Source organism: Cydia splendana, chromosome 4 (assembly GCF_910591565.1).
Source record: "Cydia splendana chromosome 4, ilCydSple1.2, whole genome shotgun sequence".
NCBI classification, from domain to species: Eukaryota; Metazoa; Arthropoda; class Insecta; order Lepidoptera; family Tortricidae; genus Cydia; species Cydia splendana.
Window position 1 is genome coordinate 12,696,450 of NC_085963.1, and position 24,944 is coordinate 12,721,393.

Here is a 24,944-nt window from a genome sequence, read left to right on the forward strand (position 1 = left end):
TAATGGATTAGATCTTTCGCCGTCTAAAAGTTCTGTTGTAGTTTTTTCACGAAAGCAAACTATTCCACCTATTAACATAAATTGCAATGGTATTCCATTAGTAATTAAAGATAATGTAAAATTTTTGGGAGTTATACTGGACCGTAAACTTACTGGAATTCCTCATTTTGAATATATTGCATTAAGATGTGAACGAAATCTGAATATTTTAAGATGTCTGACAGGAGTCTGGTGGGGGGCTCACCCTTTTACTATGAGATTGCTATACAACGCTTTGATTAGAAGTGTTTTAGATTATGGCACTTTTCTTCTACACCCTGGAAATGTTAAAGCTATCAAAAAAATTGATACTATTCAGTCTAAGGCTTTAAGATTGGTTATAGGTGCAATGAAATCGAGTCCAATAAGTTGCTTACAAGTAGAATGCTGTGATCCACCTCTTACGTTTAGAAGACAGTTTCTCTGTGATAAATTCTTTTTCCGTACTCTGCAACTGGATTCTCATCCATTGCTTTTAAAATTAAAGCAATTAGCTGATCTGGTCGGAACCTGTAATTATTGGTCCCATAAGGATTCTCCTTGCCTTGTTAAGAGTTTTAAAAAATATCAAGCTTTAGAAGCACCCACTTACAGAAACGCGACTCTGCCTTTATATCAACATGATTACAACAGTCTCATTACAGATCCAGATATTAGATTTAACATAGGGTTATCTAAAAATGATATTAATCCAAAAATGGAATTTATGAATTTTCTTAATATTGAATGGGCTGATTGGCACTGTTTATACACAGACGCCTCCAAACATGGCGATAGGAGTTGCGTTGGTGTTGGAATTTTCCATTCACAATACAAAGGATTACAACTTATCAAACTGCCACCTGAAACTTCCGTCTACACTGGTGAATGTTATGGTTTACTTAAAGCTATAGAATATATACTTATGCTGAAGATACCAAAAACCATAATTTTTTCAGACTCTCGCAGTGCTTTAGAAGCCATAACGAGGTTCCCATTTAAGTCTCATAAACAGTCTCCAGTTGTTTTTAATATTAGAAATCTTTTATATAAATGTTCACAGAAGAGTTGTGCTCTCGTGTTGGCTTGGGTACCAAGCCATGTGGGCATTCCTGGGAATGAAAGAGCTGACCAATTGGCAAATGAGGCTATTCACGTGGGAGACATTGTGCCATACCATAATTATTGTCATGACTTAATAAATTTATCAAAAGTTTATTTGTATGAGGATTGGAATGGGATTTGGAATAAGGAAACCTCAAAAGGTAAACATTATAGGCATATTCAGCCGTCAATTCCAAGGAAACCATGGTTTAACAAAATGTTTTTTTCGAAAACTGTAACTTCTGTTTTGTGTAGAATGCGCCTGGGGCATGTTTGTTCCCCGGAGCATTTACACAGAATAAATAAAAAGCCGGATCCTCATTGTCCTTGTGGTGACTACGGGGATCTGAACCATATTTTCTTTGCATGCTCTCTTCATGATCGGTCTGATTTCCTTTCCAGCCTTGAATCATTACGCATCCCATTTCCTACATCCATAATTTGTTTGTTATTTAGCAACTCGTATGATATTTATAAAATCATATCAGTATTTTTAGAAAAGAATGATATAAAAATATAGTTTATAATATTATAATTATATATATTACAGTAAATCCAATCCTTTCCTTTCCAAATTTTCGTCTTATCCGTATTTCCTAATTCCTTGTTTCCCTAACTTTTAATACCTTCACAACTTGACATTGGCTAACGTTCCAAAAGCCATAATAGAAAAAAAAAAAAAAAAAAAAAAAAAAAGAGTGAAATACTTCACGATTACGTATGTCATTCTTGCGCAGAGCCATGCTAATCTCTCTCTGTCTAGTCAGATTTAAGTTTATGTACTGCCGAAGTACTCACTTTCCACAAAAATAAATGCAATGTTTGCGATGTAGGTTTGTTCGTTACCTTGTGTCCCTCAGAGCGGAAATAGAAGCCCCGCGAAGCGGGGCTTCGTCGACTCCTAAGCGGGTACACATTATTTATCAGCAAGTTTAATACCAAAAAATAAATTTTGCAATAAATATTATATTAACCCGGAACGGGATAAAAAGACAAATTGCTGATAGATACTTGGACAGATAAAACCTACACGTCTATAAGCTTCTACCTTCATACGTAGGTTCTACGTAACACGTATTAACTATCCGATCCTTTCGTATTCGAAAACACAAATCACTTGAAAACTGAAGGGTATGCCTCCACAGATCACCATTTAAGTATTATAATTTCAACCGTTATTATACACACACACAAAGATTTAAACTAACAAGACTCTGAAGAGACTTAATGTAGGTATAAAATTAAATTATAATGGTGACACGTGCACGCTTTACCAGCTCGATGTGTTTTCTAACATGTGTTTTAGTATTTTCATTGGCATAGCCACGGTGCGCGCAGGCAGCCTTTGAAAACACTTGCACATCACTATTCCGGATCGTTTTTATTTGCTAGATAGTTTAACGGACAACTAAATTTAAATATTTATTTCGAACGGCAAAAGCCGTTAGAAACTGTTTTTCAATATAGTCAGCTAAACTGGGGTACAAATTCAAAAACTCACCAGCAGTTTAGCTTCACGACCTTCCAGATGGAAAAACAGCAAGCCAATGACTTGGAAATTTGTTTTGGCGGTAACTGTCAAACACCTGTCAAAACCAACTGCTCTGTGGTGGGAATGTGTGAGAGAGAGAGGGACGTATATGCTAGAAAAGGACAATACGACCGACAACACAATGTTGCCATTCTCAATATTATTCTTAGGTTTCGAATATCGGTACAGTTGTTTAATGTTGGATAGACTGAATCGATATGAAAAATAGTCTGAAAACTCCAGATGCTATATAAACTTCTTTTGCTAACCATTTCATTTCCGTCGTCAAAAGTAAAGGCGCGATGTTCAAAGTTTGTATAGAGGTATAGGTGATCCCAAAAAGTAAGTACCCAAAAAGTAAGTACTTATAAAATATATCCTACTAATCACTTGAACTTGAAACTTTCACATCACCGATAGTTTTATGCACGTTTTATGCGTTTATTATAAATTTCTCGCCTTTTTACCTAGTGACGGTAATTGGCGAGCTTATAGAAAACTATTAAATATAAAGAAACATAGATAACTTTTTAATAATTTTTAAGGCATCAGTTTTTATGAAAATTGCCTGATAATTTAGGTCGCTACCTACCTACACTAAGGTTGGCAAATTTCATCATGCACAGTGTATGTTGTGCTTAATGCAGCTGCCGTCGTGGCTGCGCTGACACTCGTGGTAGGTAAACAACCCCCCGACAAAATTACAAAACGCCATCTTCATCTTCACTAGATAGCTAGGTAATAGTTTAATAATAGGGACGCTGAAGTTCATGGAGTCAAAAAGAGTCATTAATTTCAGTCACTATTTATTTAACTATCTATTTATACAAAGTAATGTAATTCATGAATCATAAATAACACAAAATTTACATAATTAAAACGATTTTAGCCATTTCAGCTATACTTATACCTACTAATTTGAAATCACATCCAGTTAAAACAACTTAAAACAGTCACTCTATCAACACTACACTCAAAATAAAACTTGAATATTTTATAAAGGGAAGGATAGACAATCAAGAGCAGTGAACTTCATCAGTGGCATCGCCAGAGTTAGGCTGGTTTTAGTGTCATACAGATGATCGAAGCTGTTCTAAAACGCTCCCTGAAAATGATACCTATTGGCCTGTCAGCGCGACACTAAAACTAGCCTTACTGTAGCCGCCGTCGTGGCAATCAAAATCTGAATATTGTATAAGGGTAGAATGCATCACCAACAGCAGTTGACTTCATCAGTAGCGTCGCCGCAGTTGTTATGGCCGTCGAATCCCACGGTGTTACACGAGCAGCGTCAGTTCCTGCACTGTACCTATCTCGTGTTTACTATAACTCTATAACAATCGTCGTAGTCAAGTAGGTATATAGGTACAATCGGAATATTGTATAAGAGAAGGATGCATCATCAAGAGCAGTTAACTTCATCAGTAGCGTCGCCGCAGTTATCATGGCCGTCGCACCTCACGGTGTTAGACACGCAGCGGCGATTCCTGCACTGCAGCTCGTGTTTACTACAACCGCCGTCGCAGCCGCGCGGTTCGTCACTGCCGTCCGGACAGTCGGCGTAGCCGTCGCAGAAGCGCGACTCGAGGATGCATTGACCGTCTGTGCAGGTGAACTGGTCTTCGGGACATTCTGGAACAATTATGAAAAGTTTATACTTTCGCTGCCAAGAGCTGAATATTTTTAGTATATCGTTTGTAAAATAATCTGCGATATCATGAATTTACTTATGTATTTCGTTTTTTTTGTAACTAGGTCAAGTTCGGTACGGTGTTAAGCACTTAAGTCATTCATTCTTCAGACTCAGAGCTCTTGTCTGTCAATATAAAGTTATAAACCGTATAACAATTTGTTAGCTTCTACCAATGCTGTTAGCGTGTGCGTGACGGTTATTGTGTCAAGATACAAAAAGGTACCTGCAATACGTTTCAATTTCTTTGATCATACATTCACTGCAGTAGGTACGGGGTCGATTTGACCCCGCAAGATTAATCATAGGTACCTTACCTACATACCTATAATTCATTATGAGATAAACTAATTGCCACTACGACAATAACGATTACCTTTGTACACGAGTCCGCTTATTGAGGTTAGGGGCTAAGAGTTGATAGCCTAGTAAACCTAGCATCAGTTACCTACCCAATCCTACCTATATTGTTCGTGACCTTAACAAAATGTGTTTACTCATTAGCAGTTCGATAAAATTTGTCACGGCGTTCGTTAAGTATATAAATTTATGTCAATAAGTATAGATTATAATGAGTAGGAACTCCCGTTAGTTGGAGTGAATACATTCATAACCCAGTTTCGTGGCTGCCAAATGAAGGTCACGGCGATTTACTTTACATTCGGTTTCGGTATAATAAGTACGAAAAAACCTGAACGGTTGTGTTTGTGGCCCTATACAGGATTAGTCTTACTCTACTCTTGCTACAATACAGAGTGTAGCAAGTAGGTAAGTACCTACCTACCTACTGAATATGATATGATCCCTTTGGTTTCTAAAGGTTTAGCGCTCAAAACTGATCGAGGTTGGGATCTTGCTGCCCCGGGTCAAGGCCCCTTTTGGCCCTCGGGTAAAGACGCCTCGAGCGTTTTTCACGAGTCTGTTTATGTCGCACTTGTCGCAGCCACCAATTTTTTTTGTAGCCTCAATTTAAAATGATTCGTTGACATCTAAATCACTAACTGCCACTTCGTCATCGTCATACCTATAAATTTACCTAATTCAACAAATAATAACGTAAGTACTTAAGTCCCGTCTCTAGAACGTACCTACATATATTAACTTTTATCTTTGATGCCTACCATCCAAGTTATAGGGGGCTGTCCATAAATTACGTCATCGATTTTTGACGATTTTTGACCCCCCCCCCCCTATAATCATCCAAAAATCATGCTTCAAATGACCCCATTTCCTCCTACTTCATGCTACCGTCATCCGATGTCCAGACCCCCCCCCCCCCTAATTTGAAATGACGTAATTTATGAATAGCCCCTAGGTATGCTTTGTTGATATTACTTTTTAATTTGCAGACGTACTTAATTAGCGGTTTGGTTTAACAAAGAAAACAATACCATTCATCGGCAGGTAGGTAATCTCAAGTGGATTTGGACATTTTCAAACCGTACGTCTATAAGAAATTTCCTAAGTTATAAATGCTTGGCAACGGTCAATTCGGCTGTGATATCAGCGTGCAATCGTGAAAATGAAGGGGCATGTTAACAGTTAGAAAGTTACGATTTCGCAAAATTGATGTGCAGGTAATATGGTAGGCAGTGAGCAAAGTGATAAATAACCTGTCGTGCAGTTAACTTCGTCGAAACCGTCCCAGCAGTCGATGATTCCGTCGCACAGCTTGTTGTTGGGGAAACATGATATGAAGTGACCGCAACGAAACTGCTTCGTTAGATCACACTCTGTAACAAGCAAACAATCAAATCAATTTCTCCTTTACGCCGCCATTTGTAAAATTTAGTCCGGTAAAACCCATCTGCTTCCTCTATATTTTACATGGTTTTACCTCTAGCTATATATCTTACTTCTGCTTGTACCAATTTATTCTACTGTTTATATTGACAAATAATAAGACAATTGCAAATAATTAGGCATGCCTTTACTAATTTCCATACTCAACTGTCAGGCCTATTCGGATTTCGAGATAATCACAAGATCTTGAGATGATTTAGAGATCAACTAGATCTACATTAGATATCGACTAGATGTGACTTGGATATCTAAGTCATAACTTGTCGAAATCGTTCAAGAGGACCTCCAGAATCGCGGATACGTCAAATTTTTCATATCTATCTTACAAATATCTTTAAATTATCCGTATCGTAACTTGTTGAAGTCTTGCAGAAATCTAATTCATTTTCCGAATCGAGCCGTAACGTCAGGTTTTTAATTAGGGCGAGCGAAGCGAGCCCTATCACTATTCGACAAACTATGCATTCTTGTGGTACACTTTACGGAAATACTATCGCACTTATAGGTTTGAAATTTAACATAGTTATTTAAATGAATGTCTAGATGTGTTATCAAACATAAAAATATCATTTTATAAACCTAAAAAAATAAAATAAAGGAATAACACTTTGTATTACTACTAGCGCCATCTGTTAGAAAAATTATGAATTAAAATTCGTGCTAATGTACTATGTGCTAACAAAGATGAATACAAAAAACTGGTCAAGTGCGAGTCGGACTCGCGTTTTAAGGGTTCCGTACATCACACAATTTTTAACAATTTTTTTTGTACGTGAAACGACGTGAGTTAAACGTCTTGAAAAACCCGAATTGGTCAGATCAAAAACCAGATGTAACATGAAGTGTTACGGAGCGGTGGCTTATATCTCTGCAACTATGCAAAGTAGCTTGGATAGGAAGATTACATCCCGAACAATAGTACCTACAATTGTCCAAATGCAAAGACTGAAGGCCGAGCTCCGCGTAGAGCTGAAAGCTCGGAGCGTCCGACGGGTTCGCGCTTCCCACAACTTCCGCAAGTGTTTTAAAAGCGAAGGCCGAAGAGAGGTAATACCTAATAGTGCTTTTTTAAACACGTAACAATAGTAACCTAATGGTAATCAGTAGTACAAGTACCATTACGGCTGTGTGCCAGATACACATTTTTTGTCTTCAGTCCGACTCACGCTTGATCATAAAGGCACGCCTCATCGGGACGTTTCGGGGCTTCGTTCTTATGCGACTATCGGCCTAGTGCCTTCACAATAGCTGTCTACACCACGTTTCACGTGGGCCATTGCGGCTGTGTCCCTAAAAAAGCCTAATCGCATTTTTGTTCTTAAATCCGACTCACGTTTGACTCTAGATTTTTAATAGGTTTTCCTGTCATCTTTAGGTAAAGAACTATTTTGTGTATTCTTTTCAAAATTTTAGATCTTGTAGAATCGGAGATAGAGGGGGGAATGGTCATTTTTTATCTATTTTCTTGAATAACTTCTAAACTTTTTATCCTAAATTTATAATATATTTGAGATTCTCACAATGAGCCCTGTCGTTTGATATGTAACACGATAGTTTGCAAAAATTTGTTTTTTAATTTTCTCATTTACCCCCCAAAAGTAGTCCCTATGTTTAAAATTCATTTGTTGACGTTACATGTCCGTCTTTGGGTCACAGACTTACATATGTGTACCAAATTTCAACTTAATTGATCCAGTAGTTTCGGAGCAAATAGGCTGTGACAGACGGGCAGACGGACGGACAGACAGACGCAAGAGTGATCCTATAAGGGTTCCGTTTTTTCCTTTTGAGGTACGGAACCCTAAAAAGGGTTAAAATTTTGGATTCTGACCCATCTCGCTTCGGTCGGTTTGATTCCCAATTTAGCAATTAAGTTTCTGTGAATACTGGAACATTAAATCTTGCTGTATATTCACTGCGGAGGTCAATTTACTCGGAGTATGTTCTGTTCTGTGACGCCGATGAACTGATCAGTCATGTTGTGTTAGTAAACTTAAATGGGGTATTTTCTGTTCGAGAAACAGTTTTAGTGTTACTATTGCTTGAAACTGCCAAAATTATAAATAGATATAAGCATATTAGGCCGTCTGTATCGGCCCTAAATCACTACAACCCAACTGCAACTTGTATGGAAGCTGTAGGGCTACCGCCAATACCGAAAATCGTCAATTGCGGGCATTTTTCTCTGTCACTCTAATTACGCCTTCATTGGAGTAAAAGAGTAAGATCCCCGCAATTTGCGAATTTCGGTTTTCGCGGTAGCCCCTCTGCACGCCGACTGCACGCCATTTGAAACGTCGGCGTGCAGTTCAACAAAATGACCCTGAACCCTGGCAGTACCTAGCGGAACTCAGGTTTTGTGCAACATAGGCAAACGCTGTTTTGGTCATCCGACTCGTTTTTATGAGCACATGGGAGATACCCAAAATAGAGCTGTAGCTGAACCCTGGCAAAATTTAGTGGAACTCAGGTTTGTTGCAATATGGGTAGTAGGTACACGATGTTTTGGTCATCTCACTCGTCTTGATGAGCACTTAGGAGAGTACTACCCAAGATAGAGCTGATGCTGAACCCTGACAGTACCTAGTGGAGCTCGGGTTTGGTGCAACATAGACACACGCTGTTTTGGACATCCGACTCATGATGATCACTTGGTAGAGTATTTATTACCCAAGGTAGCTGATGCTGAACTCTGGCAGTACCTAGTCGAGCTCGGGTTTTATACAATATAGGCACACGCTGTTTTGGTCATCCGACTCGCCTTTTTGAGCACTTAGGAGATACTCATGATAGAGCTGTAGTGGAACTCACGTTTGTTGCCTACACGCTGTTTTGGTCATCTCACTCGTTTTGATGAGCACTTAAGAGAGCAAATTATACGTATATACGTAAGTTTATGTGCGGAGCAGCATGATCACCGCCAGTAGGTGTCCAGACGGGATAGTTTTACGCTCAATTGTGTGGTGTGGACGCATAAATAAATTCAAGGACATTGACTCGCTGACCCAACATTATGTAGGAAAGCCAGTTGGCTTCCTTACAAAAAGTACTGGGCGACCGTGTAGGATGTAATAAGCGCTTATGAAATTGTATATTACGTGTGGATGATATTGGCAATTTGATTTTGTCATCTGGACACGTTTTTAATGGACAAAGTAAAAGCTGTAACAGACAGGCGTACCGGACAGCGACCGGGGTTCAATTAGTAGGTATATTTCTTTCTTGCTCTCACGTATAGCTGCGTCCTTAACGGACTTATTACGTACCCATTCGATCGAACATGGAACAAGCCTCGGACTGGATCAAAGTCGCGGTCCGGTACGTTTAGGTAGAAAAACTCCGCGAGCCCTTACAAAGCTCTGCTTTTGCTAGTAGGTAGGTAGATACTAGGCAAGTTATTTTGGTTACGGTCAATGGCCCTTCAAGTTGCTTAAATTTGAATAACATCATTTATTAGTCCGGTGGCCGGCTGCATGAAACAAACCTCATCAAAAAATAGAATATACCTACCCTGTAGAGGTACCTGACATTTAGTAGCTTCCAACGCACTTGGTCGGCCTAGGCTTAACCTGGCAGATTTTGTACAAATGGCAAAAACGTTGGACAAAAATTCATCAAAAAAAACCTCATCGAAAAATAGAATGAAACTTGTATGGTAGTATACCTGACCTTGAGGACAGTAAAAAAAAAGTGGTCGGCCTCACCTTAGCCTGGCAGTTTTTGCAGTCCGACCAGATTTATTGGGTCACGTGAGAGCTACAATTTACCTCATCGAAAAATAGAATGAAACAAACGGATTATAATAGCTAAAATAAGCCTGTTGACGTATGTCTTGGTCGGCCTCACCTTAACCTGGCAGTTTTTGCAGTCCGACCAAATTTATAAAAAAATCATCAAAAATTTTTTATCGAAAAATCGTATGAAACTGGTATGGTACGATGGCTGCCTTTGAGGACAGTAAAAAAAAGTGGTCGGCCAAATTCTGTGTTGGCAGGTTCCTATGTCCGACCAATTTTGTGGTACCACGTGGGAGCTACAATTTTACCTCATCGAAAAATAGAATGAAACAAACGGATTATAATAGCTAAAATAAGCCTGTTGACGTATGTCTCGGTCGGCCTCACCTTAACCTGGCAGTTTTTGCAGTCCGACTAAATTTATAAAAAAAACATCAAAAATTTTTTATCGAAAAATCGTATGAAACTTGTATGGTACGATAGCTGCCTTTGAGGACAGTAAAAAAAAAGTGGTTGGCCAAATCCTGTGTTGGCAGGTTCCTGCATGTGTCCGACCAATTTTGTGGTACCACGTGAGAGCTACAATTTACCTCATCGAAAAATAGAATGAAACAAACGGATTATAATAGCTAAAATAAGCCTGTTGACGTATGTCTTGGTCGGCCTCACCTTAACCTGGCAGTTTTTGCAGTCCGACCAAATTTATACAAAAATCATCAAAAATTTTTTATCGCAAAATCGTATGAAACTTGTATGGTACAATAGCTGCCTTTGAGGACAGTAAAAAAAAGTGGTCGGCCAAATCCTGTGTTGGCAGGTTCCTGTGTCCGACCAATTTTGTGGTACCACGTGAGAGCTACAATTTACCTCATCGAAAAATAGAATGAAACAAACGGATTATAATAGCTAAAATAAGCCTGTTGACGTATGTCTTGGTCGGCCTCACCTTAGCCAGGCAGTTTTTGCAGTCCGACCACATTTATAAAGAATAATAATTTCTATATTGAAAATATGGTTTCTTCGCAGCTTGAACTTAACTTAATAATGCTAACTGAAAAAAGTCATAAGTAAATGAGTCCATGAAGGTCTTAATTTATTTATTCGATTTACCCAGTGAACGGTTAGGTAACATAGGAATAGGTAAGGTGTATTCGGGTAATACCGAAAGTCGGATAATTCCGAAATTCAGATGAAAATCACCCTAAATTCCATCATAATAAGAGTCTCTTTTCGGAATTATCCGACAGTTTTCGACATTCGGAAATACCCGAGTATACCTTATAGGTATATAGAAGTAGGATAACACAGTTCTAATTCTAGGCATGCCCTAATAATAATAATGGCGGATTTGCAGTCTTTGCCGCCCTAGGCCTCACGCCCTGTAGCCGCCCCTTTCTCAGCACCCATCATATTGACTATATTTTTATTTACCTATTTCTCGTTTTCTACAGCGAATTTTTAAGGAGCCCACTGATTAACAGTCGGCCGGACGGTATCGGCCTGTCAGTTGTTCGGAACTGTCAAAATTTTGTTCTAACTGACAGGCCGATACCGTCCGGCGGACTGTTAATCAGTGGGCCCCTTTAGGGTTCCGTACCCAAAGGGTAAAACGGGACCCTATTACTAAGACTCCGCTGTCCGTCCGTCCGTCTGTCACCAGGCTGTATCTCACGAACCGTGATAGCTAGACAGTTGAAATTTTCACAGATGATGTATTTCTGTTGCCGCTATAACAACACATACTAAAAACAGAATAAAATAAAGATTTAAGTGGGGCTCCCATACACAAACGTGATTTTTGACCGAAGTTAAGCAACGTAGGGCGGGGTCAGTACTTCGATGGGTGACCGTTTTTTTTGCCGTTTTTTGCATTATGGTACGGAACCCTTCGTGCGCGAGTCTGACTCGCACTTGCCCGGTTTTTTATCACAAAAGTCCTCTTAAAGATCAACGAGTTGCCTCCGATTTAATAGGTGTTCCGATGTGTTCCTTCCTTTGTGCATTAATTAATTAATTAATTAATTTATTTATTTATTTAGAAATTTAATTCAGGCAACAAGGCCCATATTACAAATACCTTACAGACTAACATACATATGTATTTTATAAACTTAAAACTAAACACTATCTAGTCGACAAAACGGCGTGGCTCCTTAGTTACTGTAATTAGAAACTAACGCACGTAATATAATTTTATTGAATCGACTTCTGTCGTTTTCGTGTCGCACACTCTAACATCCATTTATCTACAGCACATGAATATAAACAGTTTAATTTTGTTCTTACCGTAGTGCGTTTCGTAAGTTGCACGGCGCCTTCCCAGTGGACAGTACAATACAGGGCTGTTGGGCTCATAGCATACTAACCAGCTCAGTCAGTTTATTTATATATGTGGGATTTCGAGATTTAGATCGAAATCGGATAACATTGTTCTTCGTCCACTCCATGAAGCGCTTTTGTCAGTACCTAGTTTAGAGATAGCAGTAGTAACAAGACGGGCAGTCCAGCCGTGAGTCGGTAATGTAACTATATAAGTAATGAAGTTTACCACAGCACGGCTCATCAGGCGTCTTGTCGTAGCACTGTACGCCAACATTACAGCGTACCGTGGTGGGAAAACAACAGGTCGTTGCGACAGCACCACTTCTGCCGCGAGCACGTCACCGAGTCCAGCCGCCAGTGTGCTGGTAAGTGGTACCTTTCCACAATAGCATATTAGATGGTTCTTACCGCAGTGCGTCTCGTCAGACTTGTCGTAGCACTGCACGGCGCCGTCGCAGCGCGCCGTGGCCGGCACGCACAGCCCGTTGCGGCAGCGCCACTCTTGCGGCGAGCACGTGACCAGATTCAGCTGCCGGCATACGCGCACGCCTCGCAGTCTGTCTACTAGCTGACATGCCTCGGTCTCTAAGGCACACAGACCTCCACAACCTGCAGAGGAGAATTTAGGTAAATTCAGAATAAAAGTAGGAAAACCATTAGTGCTTCATGAACCTGCCCCACTGGCAATAATAAGTGTGCGTATTGACTTGTTAGAAAATAAACGAATGCTTCAATTAAATAATAACCAAAGCCTAATCATATTAATAATACACACAGGCCTATTCGGATTTCGAAATAATCACAAGATCTTGAGACGATTTAGAGATCAACTAGATCTACATTAGATATCGACTAGATGTGACTTCGTTCAAGAGGACCTCCAGAATCGCGGAAACGTCTATATCTATCTTATAAATATCTTTAAATTATCCGTATCGTAACTTGTTGAAGTCTAGTAGAAATCTAATTCATTTTCCGAATCGAGCCGCTAGTCTTACGAGGGACGGCTGAAAAGTTCGCAGCCTAAGCTAAGAAAAAAGAAAAATTAAAAAAAAAACTATGCTACTTTTTTCCCCGCCTCTTTGGCAGTTTAAATATTGCCGCCATTAAAAAACAAGTTTTTCGTTTTTCGTGCTGTGCGCGGATAAACTTAACAATGTCTGTCGAATGCGGAAATTTTGATAAATTTGAACACTGCGCAGTTATTAAGTGTCTTGTAAAAAAAAGGAAAATCGCCTAAGGGATTTTTGATGATATGATGGATACTCTCCATCATTTAAGCCCTTCGTACATTATGATAAAAAAAATGGGCTCGTTTATTTCAGCAAGGACGAGAGAGCTGTGAAATGACCCCCGCCATGGGCGGCCTGTCACAGTGGTCACTGACGAAAATGTTGAAAAAGTGGATTAATGTTTTCTGGCTGACAGAAGAATTAAAATCTGGTAGATAGCGGAGGAACTACAAATTAGTAAAGAAAGTGTAGGACACATTTTAAATGAACGTTTACACATGAAAAAAATTACTGCGCGCTGGGTACTAAAAACGCTGATACCGCTTGATAAGGCACGGCGACGTAAAAGTTGCAAAAATTGTTTGGATCTAGCTGAAGGGAATCTGGACGAAATTTGCAACCCAATCGTAACCGTGACGAAACGTGGGTTCGCCAATATGATCCAGAATCAAAATAAGAGTCTATGCAATGGTTACAACAGGGCGAGAGGGCTCCAAAAAAAATTTGTGGAAAAGTCAGCTTCGAAGCTTATGGCGACCGTGTTTTGGGACGTTTTATTAGTTGATTATTTGCCAAAAGGGACCACAATGAACGGTCAATATTATGAAAATTTATTGATTCAAGCACGTGACGCAGTCATCCAGAAGCGACGTGGGAAACTTAGCCGTGGAGTGTTGTTTTTATAGGACAACGCACCAGTTCTCACTTCCCGTGTTGCTAGGCAGGCTCTAAAATACACTGGTTTTGGAGAAATCAATCATCCACCCCACCCTATAGTCCAGACCTGGCTCCGAGCAACTATTTTCTTTTTTCGGAATTTGAAAAAAGACGTGGTCTCCGGTTTGCCGATGACAATCAGATCAAGGCTGCGGTAGAGTGCCATTTTGAAGCGAAGGAAAAAGATTTTTTTGGGCGGTATTAAAGCATTGTTTGCTCGAATTACGAAGCGAAAAGTGCTTATCACTCTAAGGGGACTATATTGTAAAATAAAAACATTCACTTTAATACTCTCTTTAATTTTTTTTCTAAGGCCGCGAACTTTTCAGGCGCCCCTCGTATTATGTTTTTATAGTACTTACTTATCGTTTAGAGATCAACAGCATTCAAGAACTTTTTGGCTTTGCTTTAGGGCTTAAGGCGACGGTAGCGGTGGGTAAAATTTCAGATTCTGTCAATTTACCCCATTTCACACACAAGCGCACTTCACGCACACTACCTCACTTTACTGGGACAGGTCAGTGACCCATCATGTTTTTTTAAGATTGGACTTTTAGTTTAGTATTGACCACTAGCCTCCTTTGAGGGTAAAAGCGTTCCATTTAAAGATGAAAGAGAAACAATGCATTTAATCTTGCTTTCCTTGTCTGTTCATGTCACACGTGACGCACCTAAATTTGGAAAAAAGCGCCGGAAAAAATTGAAAACAGAATTTTATATAATAAGTATCGTAACAAAACAAATAAATATATTAACTTTATTAAAAATAGGTACATTAAACAAGAAATTACTAAAAATTTTAAAAATTCGAAAAAAATATGGCGCATAATTAATGAACTGTGTGGCAAAATAAATTCTTCTATTGATGAGGTAATTATGAAACATTTTAAAATGAACGAAAGAGAAATATGTAGTAATTTTGCCCGAGAATTTCATGATAATGTAAATAAAATATCAGTCCCATGTAAAATACAAATTCTCGACCATACGGAGTTTGCCGGGGCCGCAGATGTGGCAATGAGGGTTAAAAAAGCGACATGTGACAATATTTCTAAAATAATCAAAAGTTTAAATGATAGAAAAAGCCCGGGGTTTGATAAAATTCGAGTCATAGACATTAAAAAAAATTGTCTTAACATTGCACCAATTCTTACTCACTTAATTAATACCTGCCTTGCCACATCTGTATACCCCGAACAACTCAAAACTGGTATAATACGCCCTATTTACAAAAAAGGAGCGCATAAAGACTATAACAACTATAGACCTATTACTATATTGTCGTGTATCGATAAGATAGTTGAGAGATACCTCGGTAACGAAATCAGTAACTTTTTGAATCAAAACAATATAATAAACAGTAAACAATACGGTTTTCAAAAAAACCGAAGTACCTCTCAGCTACTTTGTGACTTTAACAATGAAATCAACGAGCACATGCATGAAAAAAGGCATGTGCTCGTTGTTTTCATTGATTTTAGCAAAGCTTTTGAAATGTTAGATTATGAAACGTTGTATTGCAAACTAGAGCAGAGCGGTATACAGGGCCCTTTAGTTAACTTGCTGAAAAACTATCACAAAAATAGACACACACGAGTAAAGATAAACAACACATACAGTGACGAAATAAAAACCGAAAAAGGCACGGCACAAGGATCCATAATCGGCCCAACTGAGTACTTGCTGTATGTTAATGATATGTGCAACATAATAACCGAGGGCTCTGTCTATCAGTTCGCGGACGACACATGCATTATCACAGCCGACCGCGACATAGCGGCCGCCGAGCGCACAATGCAATCTAACTTCAACACCCTTTGCAAATGGGCGCACGACGTCGGTTTAGTAATTAACGCGCAAAAGACGAAAATAATGCATATTCGTTCGGCTCACAATAAAACCACTCATGACATTACTGTGTTTGCACACCAACATAGCTGCTTGCACCAATATAATATCACAAAGTGTAACTGTGATAAAATCGAAGTAGTCACAGAACACATGTATCTTGGGCTCATAATCGACCATAGATTCAACTGGGGACCTCATATTAATTATGTGTGCGATAAATTAAGAGCAATTCTAAGTAAAATGTCAACCCTAAGGTACAAATTACCGTACAAAACCTTGCGTATGCTGTACTTAGCCCTGGCTGACTCTGTGATCGGTTACGCTCTAAGTACATATGGTAGAACCTTTAAAACATATATAGAAAAAATATATAACCTACAGATAAGACTACTGAAGACAATTGTACCTAAGCATATAAAAAAGAAACACGAAACCGACTACGCACAACTTTTCAAATACTGTAATATACTCCCAGTTCAAAATAAATGTAAACTAGCCATACTAACTGAAGAATATCACCATGTTACTAAACTAAAAGAATATATAAGATGTACAAAACTAAGAAGTTTACAGAGCCAAAACAAATATTGTTTACCCAAATATAAGAACATTTATGGCACTAGATTGTATACATATATATTGCCTAAAATATTAAATGATTTGCCAGAAGATACTAGAGTAAAATATGTAAACGGGAAAAATATAAAAAAAGTAATTAAGACGCACTTGTTACAATCTAACGACTTTAGTTACATATATTAAGAATCTTAATTAGTATAAGATAGATATGTATATTGTCATGTTATTTTCTCGAACTCCCCATCGGCATACAAACCTCCTCAAGGTTTTGCCCACGATGGGTCTTGTAATAATAATGTAATTTAATTAGCTTATTGTTCAATAAATTAAAAAAAAAAAAAAAAAAATTTGATTGTTGACTGTTTTACTACCTAATATTGCTTTGTCGAGATACGCGTTTTGTACAATTAAAGCGAATAAAACAAGATGTCATTAAGTCAGATGTAAAATGTTATTTACTACTCTATACGGTTTTTCATAAGGTGCAATATCCATTCAATGGGAATTTAAATAAATAAAGTTTCGGCAGGGTGGCAATTCCATTTTGGCGGATAAAGCGAAACAGAGTAGTTCTATCGAACCTGCTTACAAATTTTCACGAGAATCAGTTGAGAAATGTGATCTGCAAAGGAGAACATACAAAAGCATTTTTGCCTAAGCTGAAACCGAGACCTTTGCTAACGCTGGTTTAGGTACACCTATAAAAAATGGTTGTCCCTGCTGTAATTTTAATATCTTTATATTTCAACCGGTATAGTTTTACCTTCAAAAATAATCGGTATCGCTAAACAATAGCGGTACCTTACTACTTATACGTTCACGAAATCGGTATCTGCATAACTTGATTGTTAGTAAACTAACCTGGAAAATAATCTCAAAATCACCGAAACATTTATGTACAGTCACCTGCGATAATATGTTACGTCATTAGCGCCAACTTTGCCTCCAGGGAAACTTTGCCCAAAACGACAATTTTAAACAAATTCGTTAATGTAGAAAAAATTATAATAGTTATGGCCACCCTGCTGTTTTTAGTAGAAAATAGGTTATATTTCTGACCAAACTTGTGCATAACTGATATACCAAACTTGTCCATAACTTGACTTGGGAATTTTGAGCGAGTTGTTTAATATAGGGTATATTTCGGCGGGCAAAAAATTGATAAATAATGAATGCAAGTAGAAAAAATTTAGAACCCTTTGACAAATATTTCCGGGTTTGAGTTATAACACATGAAGCATAGATTATGTCTATTCAGATTTAAACTAAAAAGGCCTAAATACACAAAAGTTTGAGCGGTGGGCAAAGTAATCCGGTAATTTGGCATCCGTACCAACATTGCCCACCACCAAAAACGGATTAGGGTTGTCTTTTTCATCTAATTTACCCAACTTCGCAAGTAAAAGAAGGTTATGTTTGTACACTAAAATAAGTTTATAAATATATTCTGTATTTAATTTGTCTTATTATCCTTTATTTTGATGTTTTATCCCGTTAACGAATGAAAAACACAACAAAAATCATATTTTTGGCCATTAAACTATTGTAACAGATTTTCTCAAAAGTGACAACCCTAGCCTTTGTAAAATGCTTAGGCGAGCCTTATTTGGAAATGGGCAAAAACGGGTAGGCAACATTGCCCAGCAAATGTATTTAAAAGTTTTACACTTATCGCTAAGCTATTAACAGGGAATGGTAGGATTGCCCAAAACCTTAAAGTGATCCTTAGACATCATCATCATACGAGCTGTATTTGAATACCAAATTGACGTGGGCAATGTTGGCGAAAACCCCGGATATCTTTGCCCGCCCTCTAAAACGCAAAAAATGGGTAAAAACACGACAAAAATTTTTTTTCTTTAAAACTGATGCATTTGATCACATAGGACGTGCTAAGCAAAAAAAAGTCATATGATGTGATATTTATTGAGAAATTCGCGTTTAAAAAAAAGCGGGCAAAGTTGGTGATAATGACGGTACCTACTCTTCGAAGGCCGCAAAAATATGTGACATGCTCTTATGGTTCTACAAATAAGATCGTGTCAGATATATTTGCGGCCTTCGTTGTGTAACATAAATTGCAGGTGACTGTACATTTGGAATAATTATTTTATTTAGTTTCAACGAAAGTTTCAAGTTTAGTACGAAAATACTTCAGATATGCAATATGCACAAAATGTAGATCTAATCGAAATAAAACATTGCTTTTTATAGTAAATTTATAAAACATTCGATAATAGGTATACATAACAATAACCAGTCCACAGCGCTAATTGGCCTGTAAGCTTCATCTCGGTCTCCAAAGCCGCAAAAACTCGCTAGTACTTAGTGCTGGTCTAGCCGTTATTTTTTCTTGAAGATTTTCAGAGAACAGCACGTACACGCATTATACATATAGACGGAACGAACGGCATAATCATAATAATTTATTAGTCGCAATCCATGGTATTACAGATCTAGGTACAAGACTTTCAGGTATTACTTATACGAATTTCATAACTCTTCCTGTTAATAGGCAATATTTTAAGATAAATTTCTATAATATAATACAAGATTACAATTGTCATCAAAATTCATTGACGTACAGAAGTCAAATACGTTTTTAAAATGACGCAAAATGATACCAGCATAATAAAAATTGATCCCAATCAGTAAAGATGAGTCTTTAAACTTTTTTTCATTTTAAGCGAGTTTTGAAGGAACATAATACTTAAATTCGACTGTAATCGTATTGTTTTAAGATAGTTTACTGCGGTTTTCAAGCATTATGACCCGTAAATAAGAGCAAATCAAATTTAAATGAGACGCGAGCGCGTTTATGTACCCTATTTTTTGAAATACAATTTATCTACTGGTATGCTTTCTCGTGTGCGTATATGATTTAATGTCAATATAATTGTCAAAAGCAAGAAAATCAAGCTGTCATTTTCATTTGAAGAAGTACACGTGTGCTCCGGTGTAACCCCAACGGGCATCTGACTTGAAGAAGAATTTTGAGTGATGTCGTCAATGTATGGAAATTGTTCGAAAGTTTACATTTGAGATTGAATTTATCTGTTGTCTTTGTGAGTAAAAATATAAATTCGTAATAAATTGGTACCTGAATTATCTAGCTTTCAAAATCATACAATAATTCAATTACTGTCAAAGACAAAATTGTTTTGCTTCTGTCTCAAACGGAACTCCATATTTTGATTTTATGATACTTTTAGTGTCGATTTGTAGAGAATAGCAGCAAATTAAAAATATAATGGCATGAAGAGCCGGTACACGGTTTCTTCATGAAAAAATTTACGTGTAATTGAATGCAATTATTAAGCATTTATTGAACAAATTATGGTTACAAAGTGAGGTCTAAATCGAAAACGTCATATACCGGCCCCTTAAGACACGCAGCCCTCGAAAGTCGACAACCTATGAATTATATTTATTTATTTTATGTTTGTCGCAATGGCGAGGGCGATAAACATGCAATCTAGCGCTTTCTTTATCAGAACTCGTGGACTAGACTTTTACTTCTTCTTCTGATTGGGAGATGAAGTTAATTATAGGTAGGTATTTGAAAAGGTAGAGTTAGGTAGGTGTGGCTCTATATGGGAGCTATTGGTAGTTCATAAAATTTATGCATTTTACCTAAGCCATGCCTAAACTATGGTAGGTGGAAACATGTAGGCACAGGTACTAAGGGTAATGTGAACTTACCCGTAGGATCATCGGCGTCGATAGCTTTCTTGCAATCTGGCGTTCCGCTGCTTTCGTTTAGCATGCATATTTCATCTGTTTGGCACGAGCAGAAACTTTGCGAAACAATGTCTCGATTTATAATATCTTTTGGTTTTTGGCTTTCTTTGCTTTTGTTAGAGTTTCTCGGATACGTCCTTATATTCTTACGGATTTTAGATAAAACATTATTAATTAAGGAATTATTTTCAGTTGTACTGCTGAACTCGTCTTCTGTTGTCAATGATATTTCAGTGGTGACAACTTCGGGCAGTTGTGCCGAAGGTAATGCGATATTTGTAACTGCTGACGAAGTTTTATTAACAATTACGGGTTGAGTTGGCACTACAGTTGTACTAATTACTTTTACACGTGTAGAACTAGGAGTAGTAAAATTCACCAAAACAAAACTTATAACTACAATAGCAACAATCATCACACTTATTGAGCACGCTTGGATCTGAGTCCGCTTCTTCACGGGTTCAGTCGGAGCAAAATTCACGATACATCCGATGCCTTTTAGGCTTTTCCTAAGTCTTCGAGGATTACTTTCAGTAGGCTGTGGTTCATAGGAAGTAAATTTTTGGCGAATATTTGAGTCTATTTGATGAGATATTGATGGAATGCAACGGTTAATTTCTACATCTGTGATGGCGGAGTCTTTTGTGGAACTTTTTCTGCACGAGTAAACTTCTGTCCTACTAATATCTTCACATATGGAATCTTCCCTTGGGTCATGTAATGGTAAGCTAACCTCTTTGGAAATTCTTATGTTTGGAGTGGAATGCTCATTTGGTCGGAAATCAGTTCGTGGAGATTTTATCTCATATTTTCTCATCTTTCCCCTGCAAGTAAAACAATACGTAATCGCTCCATCGTCCACACTTTGGACATTGTTGAGTATTGTTTTCCGTAGTTTGCTGTTTGACCAAAGATGGGAGCAGTATAGTTGATCCCAGTTGGATGTAGAATCATCTGTAGCACTAGCTATCTCCCCGGAAAAACTGTCCGTCAATGTCATAGTGTCCGGTTGCTTTTTTGTATGTCTATCATATTCATATTATTGTCTGTAAAAAAGAATATCGTTTAGTTTCTTTGTGTAGGTACTGGTGCACCTAAGGTTAGGTAGAAAATAAATTTTATGGAACTGATAGGTGTTCCTTCCTCCTTCCCCTACATCAGTTGCAAGTCACTTGATATTTTAGAAGGGCATCATGTACCTATATAGTATCTTTTACGGTTAATTCTAATTGCGTGAAAACGACACACGACACCGTTTAATCTATGCGGGTATTCCGTGTCCGTAATTAAAATTAAGGGATTAAGTGCAGGAGGGGAGGTCTGCCGTCTGTGCCCAGCAACGTCTCTAATAATATAAAAAAAAACAATAATCTTTTAAGTTTAACGACGGACGCATTCAAGTGAGTAGATAACTTGGTACTGAAGAACACGGAGCAACAGTAATTTTTTATTTTTTATACTACGTCTGTGTCAAACAAGCATACGGCCCGCCTGCTGCTAAGCAGTCTCCGTAGCCTATGGACGCCCGGACCCTCTTTGAGCTCTGGCAAACTTACTCACCGGCAGGAACACAACACTATGAGTAATAGGGTCTAGTGACTAGTGTTATTTGGCTGCGGTTTTCTGTGAGGTGCAGGTATTTCCCCAGTTAGGCTCTGCTCTAGAGTCTAGCCATTGCACTCGTGATTTTCACACGGCGAGAGATATTTACGTCGTGAGCACGCTTATTTATGATTATTATTATCCTCATTCATGCTTACTTTCTCACGATTTTCTTGCTATTATCTCCGAATTGACTAGGTCGTAAACGCCTTATCTACACAATGTACAACGAGGTTCAAATGTTTAAATTACTCTATACTTAGGTACTTTACTTAACATTTTAATCAGTAAGCTGAAGCATAGACGGTTAATTTTTTGCCTAGCTCTGTAGGTATTATAATGTAAGGTGCTTTATTTATCTTGATTCTTGACAAAGGCAGACCGCTGTGGGAATTTAGTTCAATGGACGCTTCGCTTAATCGCCACCTTCGCTATTAGGTACTTCGCGAATAAAAAATCTGCAGTAGTAAGCATGAAGACATGAGGATTCTTAGCAGACACTTTAGGTGGCAAGTAAGGTAAACGGTACCTACTGGTGCTCGACGCGGTCCCAGTACATGTCATCTTGAAACTTAAGTCATCGTTAATAGAGGTGACAGCAAGGTGTCATCTATTGGGTATTAGCATGTCGAGCACTAGTACGTTTACCTTATAAGGATATAATTTTAACCAACACAATTATCTTTTCCTATTCATCCATTACTCATCAAATACTTAAAATTACCGCCCAATTTAAAACCACATGTTTTTTTATGCGAGTTATTTCCAGTCCTAAAAAACGAACTTAAAATTTTTATTATTAGCCTAAATCACGATTAAATTGTACTGTTTCGTTATGTTTGATCTGAACCTCCTGACCTGAATAAATAAATGGATATAGGTAACTATATACCTAAAATGGGTAACATGAAAGGGATTTGTAACTAATTAGAAGATACAGATTTAAGAATGAAGTAACTAACTCAATTATTAAGTACCTAAGGGTAAGTACATTTTGAAACATATACCTAGGTAATTCGTTAATCATCAATCTAACTAATCAATCACCAAACAACTAAGAAAGATCTAGGGGAAGTGGAAAACAGTTACCAACTTTTGGGCGCTGACATTTGAATTCTGACACGTAAGAAACTAATAAATTCTAATATCAACGTGCTGCGTCAGCTGAGTCTGCATACGATCTTATAACCTATAGGTACTTAGATTAAAACGATGTAGGTAAATAATTAATTACTAACACTATCTACTTACGTGTTGTGATAAGTTGATTTACTAAACCGACACTTTACTAGAACATTTTCTAAATTAAATATTGTCTAATTATGGAAGTACAATGTAGGACGTCAGCGTGCCGGGCAGCCGCGGGTCTTGTGGACGGGGCTCCGTTGCCGGGACGACCATTAAACAACCCACACAACCCCTTTGAAGTAAAACTGGCAAAGAAAAGAGATGCTTATTTTAATAATTGTGTGCTAGAAAGAGATGTAGCTAGGGGTTGGTGACGTATGGTGGTGCCAGTGGCCAAAGGCTGTGCTCAGCCAAGAGTGACACGCAGCAGGTTTTTATCGGGGGAAAGCAACTGAACTAACAGCTGTTTATGTTACGCCCTTAGTTAACGCGATGCACTACGAGTACTTACAATGAATGCAGGTGCTCTTAACGTCACGCTATATATTTTAGTTGATGGGTGTTGAACTGTTGAGATATTTAAAGTCGCAATTAACCAGGTATTAGACTTATTCCATAAGTGACGAATTTATACGTGTGTGTCTCTCTGTATTTTTTAATTAACTTTTTTACTATATTCAATACGCAGGAATAAGAGGGATGGACAATTGGACATAGGAAGATAAAATATAATACCAAAATATACCTACAAGCAGGCACAGCTAGGCTAGCGTAGGTGTACCTATAAACTCGGGAGCAAAAAAAACGACTCAAGTCGCATTTTTTAGTTTTTGTCGTGTTTTTCGAAAACGGTCAATATTTTAGTAAAAGTGAGATTGCAATATTATTGTTTATGTATTAAGCTATCAAAAACATTAATAACCCATAAAATCGGTTAGGTAATTTTCAGGTAATTGTTATTTTTGTAGAAAATGAGACTTTACCTGCTTTGATTACGCACGAGTTGAGCCCCTTTGAGAGCCATAAAAACCGATTTAACCGGTTATTTCTTATCAGTCGCTTATCAGAAGTTGACCTGTGCATATTTCACGCAATTATTCACTGGAATCACCTGGATAAAATGGACACCACAGAAACTGAAGCCAGCCAAGTCATCGTCTTGCTGAATCAGGGCCTTAAAGCAGCGGGAAGTTGCTAAACAGCTGAACTATAGCTTCGTTAACCTAAACACGGTACTCGACTGAAAAACTCTCTATTATATCACGATTGTATAAAATACTAATGTAGGTATACAAGACCTTATTGGCCATATGTTAAGGTAGTGCGTACGTATTTTTTGGCACTTTGTTCTTGTGGATATTTAATACCTTGACTGTAAGTACTTACTGTACCTGCCTGCCTACATAACCGTGGCATGGCAAAGGTTAATTTAGATAGACAACTCGGTTCGGTTATTTTCTGTTCCATCCAACAACGCGTGTTCTTTGTACCACAGGCCCAATATATTGCATAAAACTATTGATGCATTTCTCATCAAGATTAATTCCATTGTCATGTTTAGCCAAGTTTATCTTGTAGGTAGGTACTTTACCTACCGATGCAAAATGAGGAATCTTTCATAATTCATATGCTTAATAAGTATAATAATTTTAACACTTGAACTGCATTACCTGTGTCGGTATTTTATAAGACCTACCTAATACGATCGTACCTAATATATAATTATGTTTCTTATTGCTTTTCAGATGACTGTGAAAGGAATACGATTAGCATGGAATACATTTATAGAAATCTCTAATTTCTATTACAATAAGAGTATCTACTAGGTACCTATGTACGTGCAATGTGCATACCTACTAGTGGTAAGGAACAGGGATTGACTTAGCAGC

General features: G+C 37.9%; 1 protein-coding gene and 1 non-coding gene across 2 annotated transcripts; both read right to left on the minus strand.

Moving 5' to 3' along the window:
- Nucleotides 1-1,814: 1,814 nt before the first annotated feature.
- Nucleotides 1,815-1,916, minus strand: LOC134790244 (U6 spliceosomal RNA). The gene has a single exon (XR_010144174.1). It is a non-coding gene; the product is annotated as a U6 spliceosomal RNA (small nuclear RNA).
- A 1,591-nt stretch (nt 1,917-3,507) lies between these two features.
- Nucleotides 3,508-23,594, minus strand: LOC134789888 (atrial natriuretic peptide-converting enzyme-like). The gene is made up of 5 exons (XM_063760563.1): nt 23,179-23,594; nt 20,287-21,371; nt 12,614-12,814; nt 5,957-6,076; nt 3,508-4,285 (listed from the first exon to the last, which is right to left on the minus strand). The coding sequence occupies exons 2-5, from the start codon at nt 21,323-21,325 to the stop codon at nt 4,056-4,058; spliced, it is 1,590 nt and encodes a 529-aa protein (XP_063616633.1). The 5' UTR covers nt 21,326-21,371; nt 23,179-23,594; the 3' UTR covers nt 3,508-4,055.
- Nucleotides 23,595-24,944: the final 1,350 nt, after the last annotated feature.